At 49.1% G+C, this 18,341-nt stretch overlaps 1 protein-coding gene across 3 annotated transcripts in view; it reads left to right on the top strand.

The window, feature by feature from the left end:
* Positions 1-18,341, top strand: part of NLRP3 (NLR family pyrin domain containing 3) — a 36,307-nt gene that overhangs the window by 4,776 nt on the left and 13,190 nt on the right. For all 3 annotated transcript variants that reach the window (XM_054560798.2, XM_024254354.3, XM_054560797.2), the window contains 5 exons: positions 2,238-2,357; positions 2,855-4,607; positions 8,864-9,034; positions 14,320-14,490; positions 16,203-16,373. In XM_054560798.2, the coding sequence (XP_054416773.1) occupies positions 2,238-2,357; positions 2,855-4,607; positions 8,864-9,034; positions 14,320-14,490; positions 16,203-16,373 (2,386 nt within the window). The remainder of the gene's footprint in view (positions 1-2,237; positions 2,358-2,854; positions 4,608-8,863; positions 9,035-14,319; positions 14,491-16,202; positions 16,374-18,341) is intronic.

Genomic DNA, 18,341 nt, shown 5'->3' with positions numbered 1-18,341 from the left:
TATGGCCCAGAGGGCAGCCTCTCTCCTTGAAGAACCATGGAGTTTGTGGCAGAAGCCTTTCCTTTCACCACCACTTTGGGAATTGGAATGTAAAAGAAATTCTCTTAATCCCCATGCACACATTGGGGATAAGGTTCTTTCTTTTGTCTTGTGTTCTAGGCAAAGGTAGGGCTCAGAGAAGGGCAGAGTATTGCAGGATGATGATGTAGAGCTGGTGGTGATGGGAAGGAGGAGTACAAATGAGTCAGTGGATAGGGAAACACATGTTAAGGCAGGGCAGCAGTGTGCATGTAATGACACTGGGGAAACAGACAGCAGTGTGCAGCCAGGGGAGGTCAGAAACCAATTGCTGCAATGGCTCTCACCCGTAGTCCCAGCTACTCAGGAGGCTAAGGCAGGAGGATCCCTTGAGCCCAGGAATTCAAAACCAGCCTGAGCAACATGGTGAGACCTCATCTCTAAATAAATAAATAAAGCAATTATCATTGCGTCAGTACTTACATACTCACATACCCAAATTAAAGTGTCATAATCACGACTGTAGAAGTACTTTGCTAAGCAGTTTTTATGGCACATTCAAGAACCCCATGAAGTAGCTTCTGGTATTATCCCTCCTGCAAGTGAATGAAGTGAGCCTGGAAGAGATTCTAACTGGCCCATGGCTTATTTCCAGCCATAACCAGAGCTGGGGTAAAAAGCAGGGCATGTCTCTGAGTCTCTGGTCAAAGCCTGGCTCTTAACCACTCTACCATCTTTGCTTCCATATCTGGATTTTGAGGCAGAAAAGTTATAACTAGGGTTAGAAGTTTGTTTGTTTGTTTCCTGGGGTGGGGTGAGGTTTTAGGTAATAGACTTTGGCTAATTTACTGTGATAGCTCCTACCTGAGCCTCAGTTACTCAGGTGGCTGAAGTGGGTGCATCACTTGAGCTCAGGAGTTCCAGGCTGGAGTGAGCTATGACCATGCCATTGCCCTCCAGCTTTGGGAACAAAGCAAGACTCTGTCTCTTAAAAAAAAAGATTTAAGATTTTGGTTTTGGCTTAGATTTTTTGGATTTTGTTTTGTGGTATGGTTACCAAGTAGACAGCTGTCAGAGCTCTTTTATGGGCTGGGCGCAGTGGCTTATGCCTGTAATCCCAGCACTTCAGGAGGCCAAGATGGGAGGATTGCTTGAGCCCAGGAGTTTGAGACCAGCCTGGGTAACATAGTGAGAACCTGTCTCTACAAAAAATGCAAAAATTAGTTGGGTGTGGTGGCACGTGTCAATAGTCCCAGCTGTTCTGGAGGCTGTGGTGGGAGGATCACTTGAGCCCAGGAGGTTGAGGCTGCAGGGAGCCGTGATTGTGTCACTGCACTCCAGCCTGGGCAATAGAGTGAGGCCCTGTCTCAAAAAAAAAAAAAATCATTTATGTTACTCGTAGATTCCTGCCCACCTGAAGTTATCTGTCTTATATATTTCCCCTAGTGACTAACTCTTGTTTTACCTAACCTGAATTTCTCCTACAGAACGCCTTCTTAAGATATGTTATCTAGTGACTGTTTGGATTTGTGATTCTCAACACAGATGCATGTTGGAATCACCTGGGAGCTTTTAGTATGTGATGGTTCTTGGGTCTCACCTCAGAGGGACTGAAAAAGAACCTCTGGACGTGGAGTCCTGAAGTCCATATTTTTAAAGCTTCCTGGGTGATTTTAAAGTCAGCCAGGATTCCCAACCACCAGATTAGGCATGAAACAGACTGGTCATTCTCACTCTTGAAGAACCGGACATCTAGACTCGACAATAGAAGATGTGTGTGAAATGGATTGCAGGGAACTGCAGTCAGGGAAGGGTGACCTTTCTTAGCCCACAGCCGTGTTGGGGATATAGGAGAGCTTGGAGATGTCCTCACAATCAGGCTGCCAGGGGCAGGCAAAAGCAAATGAGGGTAAAAGAAACTTAGCCTGCTTCGCATGTTTGCTGATTGATTTCCAGACCTAAGGAAGAGATTCTGAGACTGGGGACAGTGGGAACACATGCTTGGCAGGTGGACAGCAGAAGTTGTTTTGAAACTAGGAGTGCAGAAATGCTCCCAACTAGACTTTTGACTGGATACCTGTCCTCCGCAACTCAGAGCCATGTTTTGATTTGGGGGATGTTTGGGGTCTCTTCTCTCATGCCAAATATTAGGCCAGGTTTCAATTGCATCCTCTGTGATAATAGTTCTGGGTTTTGACGCCTTTTTTTTCCCCTTTTAGGTTCAGATAATGCACGTGTCTCTAATCCCACTGTGATATGCCGGGAAGACAGCACTGAAGAGGAGTGGATGGGTTTACTGGAGTACCTTTCGAGAATCTCTATTTGTAAAATGAAGAAGGGTAAGCAACTGGGGTGGTGCTTCTAGTTGAGTTTTAAGACCTGGTTCAGGAGGCTCTGTGAAGCTGAGCAGCTGGGTAACTTGGCCATACTATAGGTTCCTGCTCTTTGGGATGCAAAGGCCTGTCTCAGGAAATCCATTGTCAGTTGAAGAAACAGATTCATGTTTGTGTGGCTTTTGCAGTCCCAGAGCCAGCGGGGGTGATTAAGCATTTCAAGTTTGATAAGGCATGGGATGCAGATTACTTAAAGGAATAAGATTGATTCAAAGGATCTTTGGGCTGGTGGCTACACATACAGACAGGCCTTCTGCTCAACTGTGTATCTTAAAAACTTGACACCAGAGATTCTCGGCACCTTTCCTACCCAGTGGAGAGGAGCTGCACCTTCCATTTCTCCATTTCGGTTACCACTCACTTCCGACGACAGGCCCCTGTTGAGAGCGCATCTCAGGTGGATGTGTGTGGGCTTTCCCCCTAACTTCCTGTCTTTGCCGTAGATTACCGTAAGAAGTACAGAAAGTACGTGAGAAGCAGATTCCAGTGCATCGAAGACAGGAATGCCCGTCTGGGTGAGAGTGTGAGCCTCAACAAACGCTACACAAGACTGCGCCTCATCAAGGAGCACCGGAGCCAGCAGGAGAGGGAGCAGGAGCTTCTGGCCATTGGCAAGACCAAGATGTGTGAGAGCCCCGTGAGTCCCATTAAGATGGAGTTGCTGTTTGACCCCGATGATGAGCACTCTGAGCCTGTGCACACCGTGGTGTTCCAGGGAGCGGCAGGGATTGGGAAAACAATCCTGGCCAGGAAGATTATGTTGGACTGGGCGTCGGGGACACTCTACCAAGACAGGTTTGACTATCTGTTCTATATCCACTGTCGGGAGGTGAGCCTTGTGACACAGAGGAGCCTGGGGGACCTGATCATGAGCTGCTGCCCCGACCCAAACCCACCCATCCACAAGATCGTGAGAAAACCCTCCAGAATCCTCTTCCTCATGGACGGCTTCGATGAGCTGCAAGGTGCCTTTGATGAGCACATAGGACCGCTCTGCACTGACTGGCAGAAGGCCGAGCGGGGAGACATTCTCCTGAGCAGCCTCATCAGAAAGAAGCTGCTTCCCGAGGCCTCTCTGCTCATCACCACAAGACCTGTGGCCCTGGAGAAACTGCAGCACTTGCTGGACCATCCTCGGCATGTGGAGATCCTGGGTTTCTCTGAGGCCAAAAGGAAAGAGTACTTCTTCAAGTACTTCTCTGATGAGGCCCAAGCCAAGGCAGCCTTCAGTCTGATTCAGGAGAATGAGGTCCTCTTCACCATGTGCTTCATCCCCCTGGTCTGCTGGATCGTGTGCACTGGACTGAAACAGCAGATGGAGAGTGGCAAGAGCCTTGCCCAGACATCCAAGACCACCACCGCGGTGTACGTCTTCTTCCTTTCCAGTTTGTTGCAGCCCCGGGGAGGGAGCCAGGAGCACCGCCTCTGCGCCCACCTGTGGGGGCTCTGCTCTTTGGCTGCAGATGGAATCTGGAACCAGAAAATCCTGTTTGAGGAGTCTGACCTCAGGAATCATGGGCTGCAGAAGGCGGATGTGTCTGCTTTCCTGAGGATGAACCTGTTCCAAAAGGAAGTGGACTGCGAGAAGTTCTACAGCTTCATCCACATGACTTTCCAGGAGTTCTTTGCCGCCATGTACTACCTGCTGGAAGAGGAAAAGGAAGGAAGGACGAACGTTCCAGGGAGTCTTTTGAAGCTTCCCAGCCGAGATGTGACAGTCCTTTTGGAAAACTATGGCAAATTCGAAAAGGGGTATTTGATTTTTGTTGTACGTTTCCTCTTTGGCCTGGTAAATCAGGAGAGGACCTCCTACTTGGAGAAGAAATTAAGTTGCAAGATCTCTCAGCAAATCAGGCTGGAGCTGCTGAAATGGATTGAAGTGAAAGCTAAAGCTAAGAAGCTGCAGATACAGCCCAGCCAGCTGGAATTGTTCTACTGTTTGTATGAGATGCAGGAGGAGGACTTCGTGCAAAGGGCCATGGACTATTTCCCCAAGATTGAGATCAATCTCTCCACCAGAATGGACCACGTAGTTTCTTCCTTTTGCATTGAGAACTGTCATCGGGTGGAGTCACTGTCCCTGGGGTTTCTCCATAACATGCCCAAGGAGGAAGAGGAGGAGGAAAAGGAAGGCCGACACCTTGATATGGTGCAGTGTGTCCTCCCAGGCTCCTCTCATGCTGCCTGTTCTCATGGGTAAGGAAACTCGGCTTCCAGGTGCTTCCTCCTGCTTCCTCGCCAGCTTCTTCTTGGCGCTTGCCTTCTCTCATCTCTTTTCAACTATCTTCCGAATACAGTTGCCACAGCTACATCATAATGCCACCACCATCTGTTTTAGACCCCTCCATGAACAAAGATTGACGTGTGGTAGGTGGATAAATGGGATGAGGAAAAAAAACAATAAAACAAGGAACAAATGTTTGGGGAATGCCAGTTTAGCACAAGGTATTAAGTAGGATGTAGGATTGCCTACAAATATTTGTCAACTGAAATTGCTTGTAAGCTACTTGGAGCACTAGTGCCTAAGAGTCAGTCAATGTCTGTGGGGCAGAACAATGCAAGAGAGTCTGTGTCCCAGGAGCGAGGGGACAGAGGACCTCAGAGCTGGAGGGATGTTTCTTAGAAACGTGCAATCTAAGCCTCCTTTAAGGAATAGCGGAAGCTGGGTGCATAGAGAAGAAATTAAAGGAATTCTGGCACTGAAGACTGGTATGAGCCAGTCATGAAAGCAGTCTGAGAAAAAGTGTGTGCAGGTGACAGTGGAGAGAAACACAGTTTCCTTGGAAAAAAACATGACAAAGGTAAATCAAGGGAAATAGAGCAGAAACGTGGAGACCCTCCTTCTAGGCTCTCATGTTGCTCTGCACTGGGCATTGCCAAAACCCCCTGTTTTCGGGTCTGTTCACACACTTGCTGGGTGGTTGGAAGCTAGTGGCCAAGTCTGTGCAATGACATGGTTGAGTCACCTGACTTTTGAGTCCCTTCTGGGTTTATCGTTCAGTGCCTCCTACAGAAGGACCACCCACAGTGGTTGTAGGAAGATGGCCACCCTGTGATGTGTGAGTTTAATCTGGATAGAAGACACTTGACATGGGGCAAAATTAAGGGAAACAGGAGGCTCGGCCCTTCCACGGGCAACAATGAGTTTCAGCTTTCTCGATCCCTTGACATTACCACGACCAGGACCACCTTACTAGTCATGGTTTGGCCATGAAGGACTGACTGCCCACAGGGCCGCAGTGATGGTGAAGACCCAGGTCCTGGTCACAGGGACTTGAGGTCTGGCTGTGGGACAGTCCGGAAACAAGTGCAGATGTCGGGAAGCGGGTTCACGGGCTCTGACAAGGAGACTTGCAGAGTATCCAAAGCACAAGGGGACGAACCTGTTGACCAGCGGGGTGCAGATGTCCCCGCTCAGCGAGCTTCCGGAGGATGGACAGTGAGAGAGTGAGAGAAGGCAAGGGGCAGCCCGGCTGGGGGTTTACAGTGTTGAGAGAGAGGGCAGGCGTGGGAAAGCAGGGTACGGTTTCTACAGCAGCAAACAGTTCCAAGTGACTGGGAAAAAGACAGTTGTCTTCATTCAACAGGCTGCCATAACAAAACACTACGGGGTGGCTTATAAGCCAAAGGAAAGTTCACCTTACAGTTCTGGAGGCTGGGAAGTCCATGATCCAGGCTCTGGCAGATCTGCTGTTTGGTGAGGGCCTGTTCCCTGGTCGATGGTGCCTTCTCACTGTGTCCTCACATGGTGAAGGGGCAAGGCAGCTCTCTGAGGTCCCTTTCCTAAGGGCAGCAGTCCCACTCCTGAGGGCTCCAGCCTCATAACTTAATCACACCTCAAAGGCCCCATCTCCTGATACGTCATGTTGAGGGTTAGGATTTCAGCATATGGATTTTGGGGCACACAAACATTCAGACCATAGAAATGGGAGAAGCAGCGTAAGACAGAGAGAAAAGTAGGCGGAGCTACTCATTAAGAGTGAGGTGGAAGGTGGAGAGGGTAGGGAGACCCTTGTGAAGATCACACACCTGTGAGGAAGGCTTGCACACTCTCACTGAAGCCCCGGTACGGGGCTCAGCACCCATCCCTCTAGATGGCACCTGCCTTCCTCTGAGGACAGACTCTCACTGAAGCCCCGGTACGGGGCTCAGCACCCATCCCTCTAGATGGCACCTGCCTTCCTCTGAGGACAGACTCTCACTGAAGCCCCGGTACGGGGCTCAGCACCCATCCCTCTAGATGGCACCTGCCTTCCTCTGAGGACAGACTCTCACTGAAGCCCCGGTATGGGGCTCAGCACCCATCCCTCTAGATGGCACCTGCCTTCCTCTGAGGACAGACTCTCACTGAAGCCCCGGTACGGGGCTTAGCACCCATCCCTCTAGATGGCACCTGCCTTCCTCTGAGGACAGACTCTCACTGAAGCCCCGGTACGGGGCTTAGCACCCATCCCTCTAGATGGCACCTGCCTTCCTCTGAGGACAGACTCTCACTGGAGCCCCGGTACGGGGCTCAGCACCCATCCCTCTAGATGGCACCTGCCTTCCTCTGAGGACAGACTCTCACTGGAGCCCCGGTACGGGGCTCAGCACCCATCCCTCTAGATGGCACCTGCCTTCCTCTGAGGACAGACTCTCACTGAAGCCCCGGTACGGGGCTCAGCACCCATCCTTCTAGATGGCACCTGCCTTCCTCTGAGGACAGACTCTGACTGGAGCCCTGGTAGGAGGCTCAGTACCTGTCTTTCTAGATGGCACCTGCCTTCCTCTGAGGACAGACTCTCACTGAAGCCCTGGTACGGGGCTCAGCACCCATCCCTCTAGATGGCACCTGCCTTCCTCTGAGGACAGACTCTCACTGAAGCCCCGGTAGGGGGCTCAGCACCCATCCCTCTAGATGGCACCTGCCTTCCTCTGAGGACAGACTCTGACTGGAGCCCTGGTAGGAGGCTCAGCACCCATCCCTCTAGATGGCAGCTGCCTTCCTCTGAGGACAGACTCTGACTGGAGCCCTGGTAGGGGGCTCAGCACCCATCCCTCTAGATGGCACCTGCCTTCCTCTGAAGACAGACTCTGACTGGACCCCTGGTAGGGGGCTCAGCACCCATTTCTCTAGATGGCACCTGCCTTCCTCTGAGGACAGACTCTGACTGGAGCCCCAGTAGGGGGCTCAGCACCCATCTTTCTAGATGGCAGCTGCTTTCCTCTGATGGCAGGAGCTTGCTTCGTATGTTCCAGTCCTTTCTGAGAACCAGAAGCCTGAGCATCTGTTAGAAATGCAGGATTGTGGACCCAATCTTAGACCTAGGGAGCTAGACTTTGCATTTGAATGAGAGCTACAGGTGATTCAAAGGTGACTGCATGTGTGGGTGCAGTGGCTCTTGCCTGTAATCCTAGGTTTTTGGGAGGCCAAGATGGGGGTATTGCTTGAAGCCAGGAATTCAAGTCCTTCCTGAGCAGCAAAGTGAGAGCACCTCTCTACAGAAAAACAAAAGCAAAAACGTGACTGCATGTTGGAGTCATCTGAACATTTAAAAAAGATCCATATAGCTGGACACAGTGACTCGTGTCTGTAACCTCAGCTACTTGGGAGGCTCAGGCAAGAGGATTGCTTGAGCCCAGGAGTTTGAGGCTGCAGTGAGCTATGATCATGGCACTGCATTCCAACTTGGGTTACACCTAAAAAAAGTTTCAAAAATTCATCTGGTTCTACCTCAGAGATTCTGATTTTATTTCTATGGATGTGGCCTGGGCTTGCGATTTTTTTTTTTTTTTTTTTGAGATGAAGTCTCGCTCTGTTGCCCAGGCTGGAGTGCAGTGGCACGGTCTTGGCTCACTGCAACTTCCACCTCCCAGGTTCAAGTGATTCTCCTGCCTCAACCTCCCTAATAGCTGGGATTATAGGCACCTGCCACCACACCCAATTGATTTTTGTATTTTTAGTAGAGACAGGGTTTCACCATGTTGGCCAGGCTGGTCTTGAACTCCTGACCTCAGGTGATCAACCTGCCTCGGCCTCCCAAAGTGCTAGGATTACAGGTGTGAGCCACCGTGCCCAGCCTGGCCTGAGGATTTTTGTGAGCACTCCTGATGCTATTGTGTAGCCAGGAGTGAGGACTGCCCTCTGATCACCCAGCACAGAATGTTCAGGGCCATGTTGGGACAGTGAACTGGTAAGGGCTAGAGGAGGACACTGGGGAGCGGGCTCTAGGGTGCCACAGTCAGCCACAGTCACAGGCTCATGCTTTCCGTCTGAGAGGAGGCAGAACTGGTTTTACCAAGGCTCATCCAGCCCTCTTCATTTCTCTGGGAACAATTTTTGTTTTGTGACCCATCTCTTAATCCCCGGAAGGCATTTCTCTGAACTGGTGCCAGGCACCCCGGCTCCCAGCTCCAGTTAGTTATTATTCGAGGCTGATTTCTTTTCTCTCTGTCTTCCTTCTAATTCCTAGATTGGTGAACAGCCATCTCACTTCCAGTTTTTGCCGGGGCCTCTTTTCAGTTCTCAGCACCAGCCAGAGTCTAACTGAATTGGACCTCAGTGACAATTCTCTGGGGGACCCAGGGATGAGAGTGTTGTGTGAAACGCTCCAGCATCCTGGCTGTAACATTCGGAGATTGTGGTGAGTCCCCGTTCATGCGATCTGTGTGAGTGAAAGTTCATATGAGAGAGAGAGAGAGAGAGAGGGAGAGAGAGAAACAGACTGGAGAAAGATCTTCAGGACCAGATTGCTGGTGTGGTTTCTTTCTTTTCTTTTTCTTTTTTTCTTTTTTTGAGGCAGAGTTTTGCTCTTATTGCCCAGGCTGGAGTGCAATGCCGTGACCTCGGCTCACTGCAATCTCCGTCTCCTGGGTTCAAGTGATTCTCCTGCCTCAGCCTCCTGAGTAGCTGGGATTACAGGCACCCACCACCATACCCAGCTAATTTTTTGTATTTTTAGTAGAGATGGGGTTTCATCATGTTGTCCAGGCTAGTCTTGAAGTCCTGACTTCAGGTGATCCGCCCGCCTCGGCCTCCCAAAATGCTGGGATTATAGGTGTGAGCCACCGCACCTGGCCGGTGGTGTGGTTTCTGCTGTAACAAAGTGCCACAGACTGAATGGCTTCAACAACAAAAATTTATTTTCTTGCAGTTCTGAGGCTGAAAGTCTAAGATCAAGGTGTCAGCAGGGTTGGTTTCTTCTGAGGCCGCCCTCCTTGGTTTGTAGATGCCCCCTTCTCCCTGTGTACTGACGTCATATTCCCTTGGGGGGAAGAGTGGCCTAGTCTCTTCTTCTTACAGAGACAGCAGTCTTGATGGATTAGGCACAGTCACGCATGACTACACAAGACCTAATGTTAACCTAGTCACTCCTTTAAAGACCCCATTTCCCAAAACAGCCACATTATGAGATCTTGAGGATTAGGGCTTCAACATGTAAATTTTTGGGGGGCACAGTTCAGCCCAGAACAAGTGAGAAGGTAGAATGGATTGGAGGCCAGCTGGGGAAGTTTTGTGTGGGGAAGAATGAACGAGGAACTGAAAAAAATGTCATTTCTTGAAAAGACCATGATGCTCCATATATTCCATTTCCTCATGGGCCATGTTCATAGATGAGAATTGGAGAATTTGCCATTTACAACAATGGCAACCTCAGCTAAAAACTATGAAAATACTTTTTTTTTTTTCTTTGAGACAGGACCTCTCTCTGTCACCCAGGCTGGAGTGGGGTGGTGTGATCACAGCTTACTGCAGCCTCGACCTCCCAGGCTCAAGCAATCCTCTCACCTCAGCTCCCCTGAGTAGCTGGGACTACAGGCATGCGCCACCATGCTGGCTAATTTTTGTATTTTTTTTGTAGAGATGTGGTCTCATCACGTTGCCCAGCCTGGTCAGAATGCTTTGTATGGGTTGAAATGTCGCAGGGAATCTCCTGTGACTTTATTAATAATGTGCTTGCTCACACCTGTAGTCCCAGCTACTCGGGAGGCTGAGGCAGGAGAATCGTGTGTACCCGGGAGGCGGAGATGGCAGTGAGCCGAGATAGTGCCATTGCACTCCAGCCTGGGTGACAGAGTGAGATTCCATTTCAAAATAATAATAATAATAATATGCTTGCTTTCTCCCACACCATGAATCAGATTCACACGTCCCACCGCGCTGGTGCCTGGGCCATCTCACTAGCTCTGTTTCATTCCCTGCTCTGTGGACGCATGCAGGCGTCTGCATTTTTGAGGAGCCGCACAGCAAGTGTTAAAGTTCGCAACTCTAGGACATTTTGCTACCTCCCTCTCCGGCTCAACACACCCACCTTGTCACCAGTCTTATCAATTTTTCCTCCTACCTGAGCTGTTTTCCACTTTTCCTCGTCCTCACCCCACCAGCCCAGGTCCAGCAACCATCACCACTTGCCTGGACACGCAGTGACCTCCTAGACCATCAGCTCCCCGGGGATAGGGTTTGCGTTTGTTTGTCTTGCCGTCATCTTTGCCACGCCTGGATAGACATCTTAGTACCTATCGGTGGTCAAAAGCACGCACTGAATGAATGTTGGCTCTTTGGTCTCCCTGTGTCTGCCTTTCTCCCTCACCCGACCATTCTCCGCACAAAAGTAAGATGGTCTTCAGAAAATTCTGATTTGATTGTGCTGTTCCGTGGCTTAAATGCTTTCTCTCTGCTCTGCTCTTTATTTTTTACTTTACGTATTTATTTTTGTAGATGTAGGGGGCGCAAGTGCAGCTTTGTTCCGTGGATATATTACTGCACAGTGGTAGTGTCTGGGCTTTTACTGTAACTACCCTTTTTTTTTTTGAGATGGAGTCTTGCCCTGTTGCCCAGGCTGGAGTACAGTGGAGCGATCTCGGCTCACTGCAACATCCACCTCCTGGGTTCAAGCGATTCTTCAAGTAGTTGGGATTACAGGCATGGGCCACCACGCCCAGCTAATTTTTGTATTTTTAGTAGGGACAAGGATTCACCGTATTGGCTAGGCTCGTCTCAAACTCCTGACCTCGTGATCCACCCGCCTTGGCCTCCCAAAGTGCTGGGATTACAGGCGTGAGCCACTGCGCCCGGCCTTAGTGTAACTGTTACCCAAATAGTGAACATTGTACCCAATAAATAATTTTCCAGCCCTCACCTGGCTCCCACCCTCCACCCTTCTGAGGCTCCAGTGTCTATCATTCCATGCTCTACGGATGTTACCCTTTAGCTCCCACTTGTAAGTGAGAACATGTGGTATTTGACTCTGTTTCTGAGTTGTTTCACTGAAGATAATGGCCTCCGGTTCCATCCATGTGGCTTCAAAGATGTGACTTCATCCTTTCCTGTGGCTGAGCAGTGTTCCCTTATGTATATGGATCACACTCTCTTTATCTTTGCTCTTTTGATAAATTTCAAATCGTAGTACCATGGAGACTGGTTGTTTGGGACACTTAACCTTATTTCTCCAACTTCATGCCCAAATTCTCTCTCCACTGCTATTGCCCCTGTATGATTCTGGAGAGGCAGACACAAACAGGGAAGGGTAGGGGACAATGAGATGTTTCGCAGATAAGTAGAGATCCATTTGTCCATTTGCTTGAAGTTGGTGTAAGGATAGGGACAGAAAGGAAGGTGGTCTAACAGGCTCCAGGACCTATGAACTATTGCCCTGGAAAGAAGCTAGAATGTTGTTCTTGCCCCCATGACAGGGATAAGTTATAGTTTTTGTTGCTGGTGTTGGTGGTGATGGTGGTAGTGATGTGTGTGTGTTTGTGTGCATGTGTGTGACGGCGAAACAAATCAAGAATCAGAGCTGCAGCAGGATGTGGAATCCCAGCACTTTGAGAGGCTGAGGTGGGCAGATCACTTGAGCCCAGGAGTTCAAAACCAGCCTGAGCAAGCTGGTGAGACCTTGTCTTTACAAAATAATAATAATAATAAAATATAAATAAAATAAAATAGCTAAGCATGGTAGCACATGCCTGTATTTGCAGCCACTTGGGAGGCTGAGGCAGGTGGATCCCTTGAGCCCGGGAGTTCGAGGTGGCAGTGAGCTATGATCTCATCATTGCACTCCAGCCTATGCAACAAAGTGAGACCCTGTCTCTAAAAAAAAAAAAAAAAAAAAGAGAAAAAGAATCAGAGTTGCTTTTCCTTTCAATATACATGGAGAGCTGGGATGAAATCATCGAACACAATGGGGTGACAATGTTGGTAAAGACAAGAAATAGCTGAGTGCAGCACTGGTGAGGGCAGTGCCAACTGCGGGCATATCAATGGCTAGGAACACGAGGGAAGGAGGTGGGGTGTACAGGCCCACACTGCCCACTTCACTTACAAACCAGGAGCGCACCATTCACATGGCTGGGGGGTGATCTCAATGCACCCGGCACTGTTTACGGCCAGAAGTTCACTGACGGGTGCTCCCTCTGCTGTGACTGGGGAGCCTTGGGGCTGACCTCCCAATGTGCCTTGTGCTGTACTCTGAAGCTCTCTGGTCAGGTGTGTCCTGATGCTTTCTCTATTCCGGAGCTCTCTGGTCAGGTGTGTCCTGATGCTTTCTCTATTCCGGAGCTCTCTGGTCAGATGTGTCCTGATGCTTTCTCTATTCCGGAGCTCTCTGGTCAGATGTGTTCTGATGCCTTCTGTATTCTGGAGCTCTCTGGTCAGATGTGTTCTGATGCTTCCTGTATTCTGGAGCTCTCTGGTCAGATGTGTTCTGATGCTTTCTCTATTCTGGAGCTCTCTGATCAGGTGTGTTCTGATGCTTTCTCTATTCCGGAGCTCTCTGGTCAGGTGTGTTCTGATGCCTTCTCTATTCCGGAGCTCTCTTGTCAGGTGTGTTCTGATGCTTTCTCTATTCCGGAGCTCTCTGGTCAGGTGTGTGCTGATGCTTCCTGTATTCTGGAGCTGTCTGGTCAGGTGTGTTCTGATGCTTTCTCTATTCTGGAGCTCTCTGATCAGGTGTGTTCTGATGCCTTCTGTATTCTGGAGCTCTCTGGTCAGATGTGTTCTGATGCTTCCTGTATTCTGGAGCTCTCTGGTCAGATGTGTTCTGATGCTTTCTCTATTCTGGAGCTCTCTGATCAGGTATGTTCTGATGCTTTCTCTATTCCGGAGCTCTCTGGTCAGATGTGTTCTGATGCTTCCTGTATTCCGGAGCTCTCTGGTCAGGTGTGTTCTGATGCCTTCTCTATTCCGGACCTCTCTGGTCAGATGTGTTCTGATGCCTTCTGTATTCTGGAGCTCTCTGGTCAGATGTGTTCTGATGCTTCCTGTATTCCAGAGCTCTCTGGTCAGGTGTGTTCTGATGCTTTCTCTATTCCGGAGCTCTCTGGTCAGATGTGTTCTGATGCTTTCTGTATTCCGGAGCTCTCTGGTCAGATGTGTTCTGATGCTTTCTGTATTCCGGAGCTCTCTGGTCAGGTGTGTTCTGATGCTTTCTCTATTCTGGAGCTCTCTGATCAGATGTGTTCTGATGCTTTCTGTATTCCGGAGCTCTCTGGTCAGATGTGTTCTGATGCTTTCTGTATTCCGGAGCTCTCTGGTCAGATGTGTTCTGATGCTTTCTCTATTCCGGAGCTCTCTGGTCAGGTGTGTTCTGATGCTTTCTGTATTCCGGAGCTCTCTGATCAAATGAGCTCTCTGGTCAGGTGTGTTCTGATGCTTTCTGTATTCCGGAGCTCTCTGATCAAATGTGTTCTGGTGCTTTCTGTATTCCGGAGCTCTCTGGTCAGGTGTGTTCTGATCCTTTCTGTATTCCAGAGCTCTCTGATCAGATGTGTTCTGACGCTTTCTGTATTCCGGAGCTCTCCGATCAGATGTGTTCTGATGCTTTCTGTATTCCTGAGCTCTCTGGTCATGTGTGTTCTGATGCTTTCTGTATTCCGGAGCTCTCTGATCAAATGTGTTTTGATGCTTTCTGCCTCTGTTCTTGGCATGAAGGTTGGGGCGCTGCGGCCTCTCGCATGAGTGCTGCTTCGACATCTCCTTGGTCCTCAGCAGCAACCAGAAGCTGGTGGAGCTGGACCTGAGCGACAATGCCCTTGGGGACTTCGGGATCAGACTTCTGTGTGTGGGACTGAAGCACCTGTTGTGCAATCTGAAGAAGCTCTGGTGAGTTGAGCCCGTTCCCCTGAGGAAGCTCTGCCAGTGAGGCATGCTGTGAACTCTGGCTTCAGTGAGGCCCGGTGGGCTGGGGTTTCAGTGAGAATGGCCTTGGCGGCTCAGGTGACTGCGTGTGCTTGTCTCTGGGTGTCTAGCATTTCGGTCAGTTAGTGTTTGTTGTGGGGAAAGCCACACACTCAACCCTGACAAGGAGCATAAATAATAACAAAAAGAAGATGTCTGCCTTTAGGGTGCCTACTGCCTAGCTGAGAAAAAGAAAAAACAAAGCAGTGTAATGCATTGCTTTAGAGGAGTTTTAGAACTTCATGACAAGCCCTGGGTCCTCATATTGTATAAGAAAAATGGTGCTAAAGCAATGCAGACCCTCGAAGTTGTATGCAGCCCTTCCCTGAATGCTTCTGGGAGACTTGCATTTTGAAGGAGAGAAAAAAACACTTAAGAATGGAAGGGCCAATTCTCATCCATTAGGATGGCTATTATCAAACAAAAGCAAGAAAACTAGAAAACAACAAGTATTGGCATGGATGCGGAGAAATGGAAGCCATTGTGTGTTGCTGGTGGGAATGTAAATGACGCAGCCACTATGGAAAACAGCATGGCAATTCCTAAAAAATAAATATAGAATTACTATTGGAGCCAGCGTTTCCACTCCTGGGTATATCCACAAAAGAGTTCAAAGCAGGAACTCAGCTGGGAGCGGTGGCTCACACCTGTAATCCCAGCATTTTGGGAGGCTGAGGCAGGTGGATCACTTGAGGTCAGGAGTTCAAGACTAGCCTGGCCATCACAGTAAAACCTTGTCTCTACCCAAAATACAAAAATTAGCCAGGCATGGTGGCGCATGCTGTAATCCCAGTTACTCAGGGTGGAGGCAAGAGAATCGTTTGAACCTGGGAGGCGGAGGTTGCAGTGAGTCAAGATCCCGTCACTGCACTCCCACCTGGGTGACAGAGGAAGAGTTAAAAAAAAAAAAAAAAAAAAGAAGGCACGAACTCAAACATATTATTTGTACACCCATGTCCATAGCAACACTATTAGCAATAGACAAAATGTGGAAATAACCAAACGTCCTTCAACGGATGAAGGGTGTTGAAAAGTGCTATATATGTGCATTTAGCTTTAAAAGGAATTCTAGTACACACTACAACATGGGTGAGCCTTGGGGACGTTATGCTAAGTAAGATAAGCTAGACTCGAAAGGGCAAATACTCTGTGATTGTCCTTATAGGAGGTGCCTAGAATAGTCAGATTCATAGACACAGAAAGAAAGGTGGTTGCAGGCAATGGGAGAGCGGGGAATGGGAAGACGTTGTTTAATGGTTATGGAGTTTCAGTTCTGCAAGATGAAAGGAGTTCTGGAGACAGTGGTAGTGATGGTTGCACAACAATGTGAATGTGCTTAAGGCCATTAATTGTGCACTTAAACATGGTTAAAATGGTAAATTTTATTTTACATGTATTTTACCACAATAAAGCTGAATGTAGGGAGCTGGGAAGATGTAGTATTGGTGCGAGCTTGGAGAATGCTTACTTGTTATTCCACCAAATGGAAAAGGAAATCAGAAGTGTACTTAGAGCTTGTGTCCACTCCCTTTCCATGTGTAAACTGGAGTAGAGGCAGTGACAGGTACGGGTGCCTCCTTGTCCATGGTGGAGCGTGGGTGAGAGACATGACTGACACTCTGCCATCTTTATGGAAGGTTGGTCAGCTGCTGCCTCACATCAGCATGTTGTCAGGATCTTGCATCAGTATTGAGCACCAGCCATTCCCTGACCAGACTCTACATGGGGGAAAATGCCCTGGGAGACTCAGGAGTCACAATTTTATGTGAAAAAGCCAAGAATCCACGATGTAACCTGCAGAAACTGGGGTAAGTCTTCATGGGTGTCTTAGCAGAAAAGTAACTTCTTTTCAGAGGTGAATTATTTGGAAAATGTGGATGGGGGTTACTTTGGTCAGGCGAGCTGAAGGTAGAATAAGGAGGTAAAAACATCAGAAATGGTTTGAAGGACTGGATGCATATAATGTATACTACTGCTAATAAGATAATTTGTGCTAATTTATGATTATAGAACTAGAGTTTCTTAGTGTTGGAAGAAACCTTAGAGATGGTGCAGCCCAATTGCCTGTTGAGGGAAAAACTTGCTTCCAAGACACTCACATGAATAGTCACCCATTTTATGCGTGCATGCTTGCAAGCATGCAAGTTATCGCACAGCGTGTGCAGCCTCTACACTAGGAAAGAGCTCTTACCCTGCAGCCTCTACACTAGGAGAGAGCTCTTACACTGCTGCCTCTACACTAGGAGAGGGCTCTTACCCTGCAGCCTCTACACTAGGAGAGGGCTCTTACCCTGCAGCTTCTACACTAGGAGAGAGCTCTTACCTTGCAGCCTCTATACTAGGAGAGAGCTCTTACCCTGCCGCATCTACACTAGGAGAGAGCTCTTACACTGCCACCTCTACACTAGGAGAGGGCTCTTACCCTGCAGCCTCTACACTAGGAGAGAGCTCTTACCCTGCAGCCTCTACACTAGGAGAGAGCTCTTACCCTGCAGCCTCTACACCAGGAGAGAGCTCTTACACTGCCGCCTCTACACCAGGAGAGGGCTCTTACCCTGCAGCCTCTACACCAGGAGAGGGCTCTTACCCTGCAGCCTCTACACCAGGAGAGGGCTCTTACCCTGCAGCCTCTACACCAGGAGAGGGCTCTTACCCTGCAGCCTCTACACCAGGAGAGGGCTCTTACCCTGCAGCCTCTACACCAGGAGAGGGCTCTTACCCTGCAGCCTCTACACCAGGAGAGGGCTCTTACCCTGCAGCCTCTACACCAGGAGAGGGCTCTTACCCTGCAGCCTCTACACCAGGAGAGGGCTCTTACCCTGCAGCCTCTACACCAGGAGAGGGCTCTTACCCTGCAGCCTCTACACCAGGAGAGGGCTCTTACCCTGCAGCCTCTACACCAGGAGAGGGCTCTTACCCTGCAGCCTCTACGCTAGGAGGGGGCTCTTACCCTGCAGCCTCTACACTAGGAGAGGGCTCTTACACTGCAGCCTCTACGCTAGGAGGGGCTCTTACACTGTAGCCTCTATATCCTCAACAGTGTCATGGCTCAGCACCTTCACCTATGTAGCCATGCTCTCCCAGGTACACAGGCTGGTTTGTTAGTGTCTGTCTTTGAAATGTGGTGTACAGACCTGATGATGCATGGTGGATGTTTTACCTCCTGTTGCAGAGAACTATGGTTTCACTGGTGGAACCTCTGATTTCCTTGTTTTTTGGCAGTCATATAAGCCTTTTGGTTCATGTTGGAATTCTGCAGTAAACAGTAGTAGAGAATACCCACTAATAATCATGCACTTTCCCTGTACCACTTTCCTGTATCGCTTTCCCTGTATCACCTGCTCTTTCATATTCTTACATGGATTTTCTCAGTTGGCTCCAGAAAGATGCTATAGGGTGCGGTATCTGTGTCTCCAATTTAAAGAGGAGAAAATAAAATTCAGGGAGCCTCGTACCCTTGTCCAAGGACACTCAGAGAGAAGGTAGTGGAACTCAGTGTAGACAAACATCTGTGACCCCCCAAGCCACTGCCTTAATTCCCAGTGCATTACCTTAAGAGATGTTGCTAATGGGCTCTCTACAGGGCTTCTTCATCTGGCTCTCAGCCTAAGGGTGGGACCTCCAATTTAGCTTTGCTAAACCTCATCTTACCTATCTTTTGACCCATTGACTAGGCAGTTTTGGATCTTCATTCTGTCAATAATATCTACAAATACAATAAGCAATTGTATAGGTCTTCATTCATTCACATTATTAATATATATACCAGCCAGATC

Source organism: Pongo abelii, chromosome 1 (genome assembly GCF_028885655.2).
Source record: "Pongo abelii isolate AG06213 chromosome 1, NHGRI_mPonAbe1-v2.0_pri, whole genome shotgun sequence".
Taxonomy (NCBI): Eukaryota; Metazoa; Chordata; class Mammalia; order Primates; family Hominidae; genus Pongo; species Pongo abelii.
This window is presented reverse-complemented; position numbering and strand designations above follow the sequence as displayed.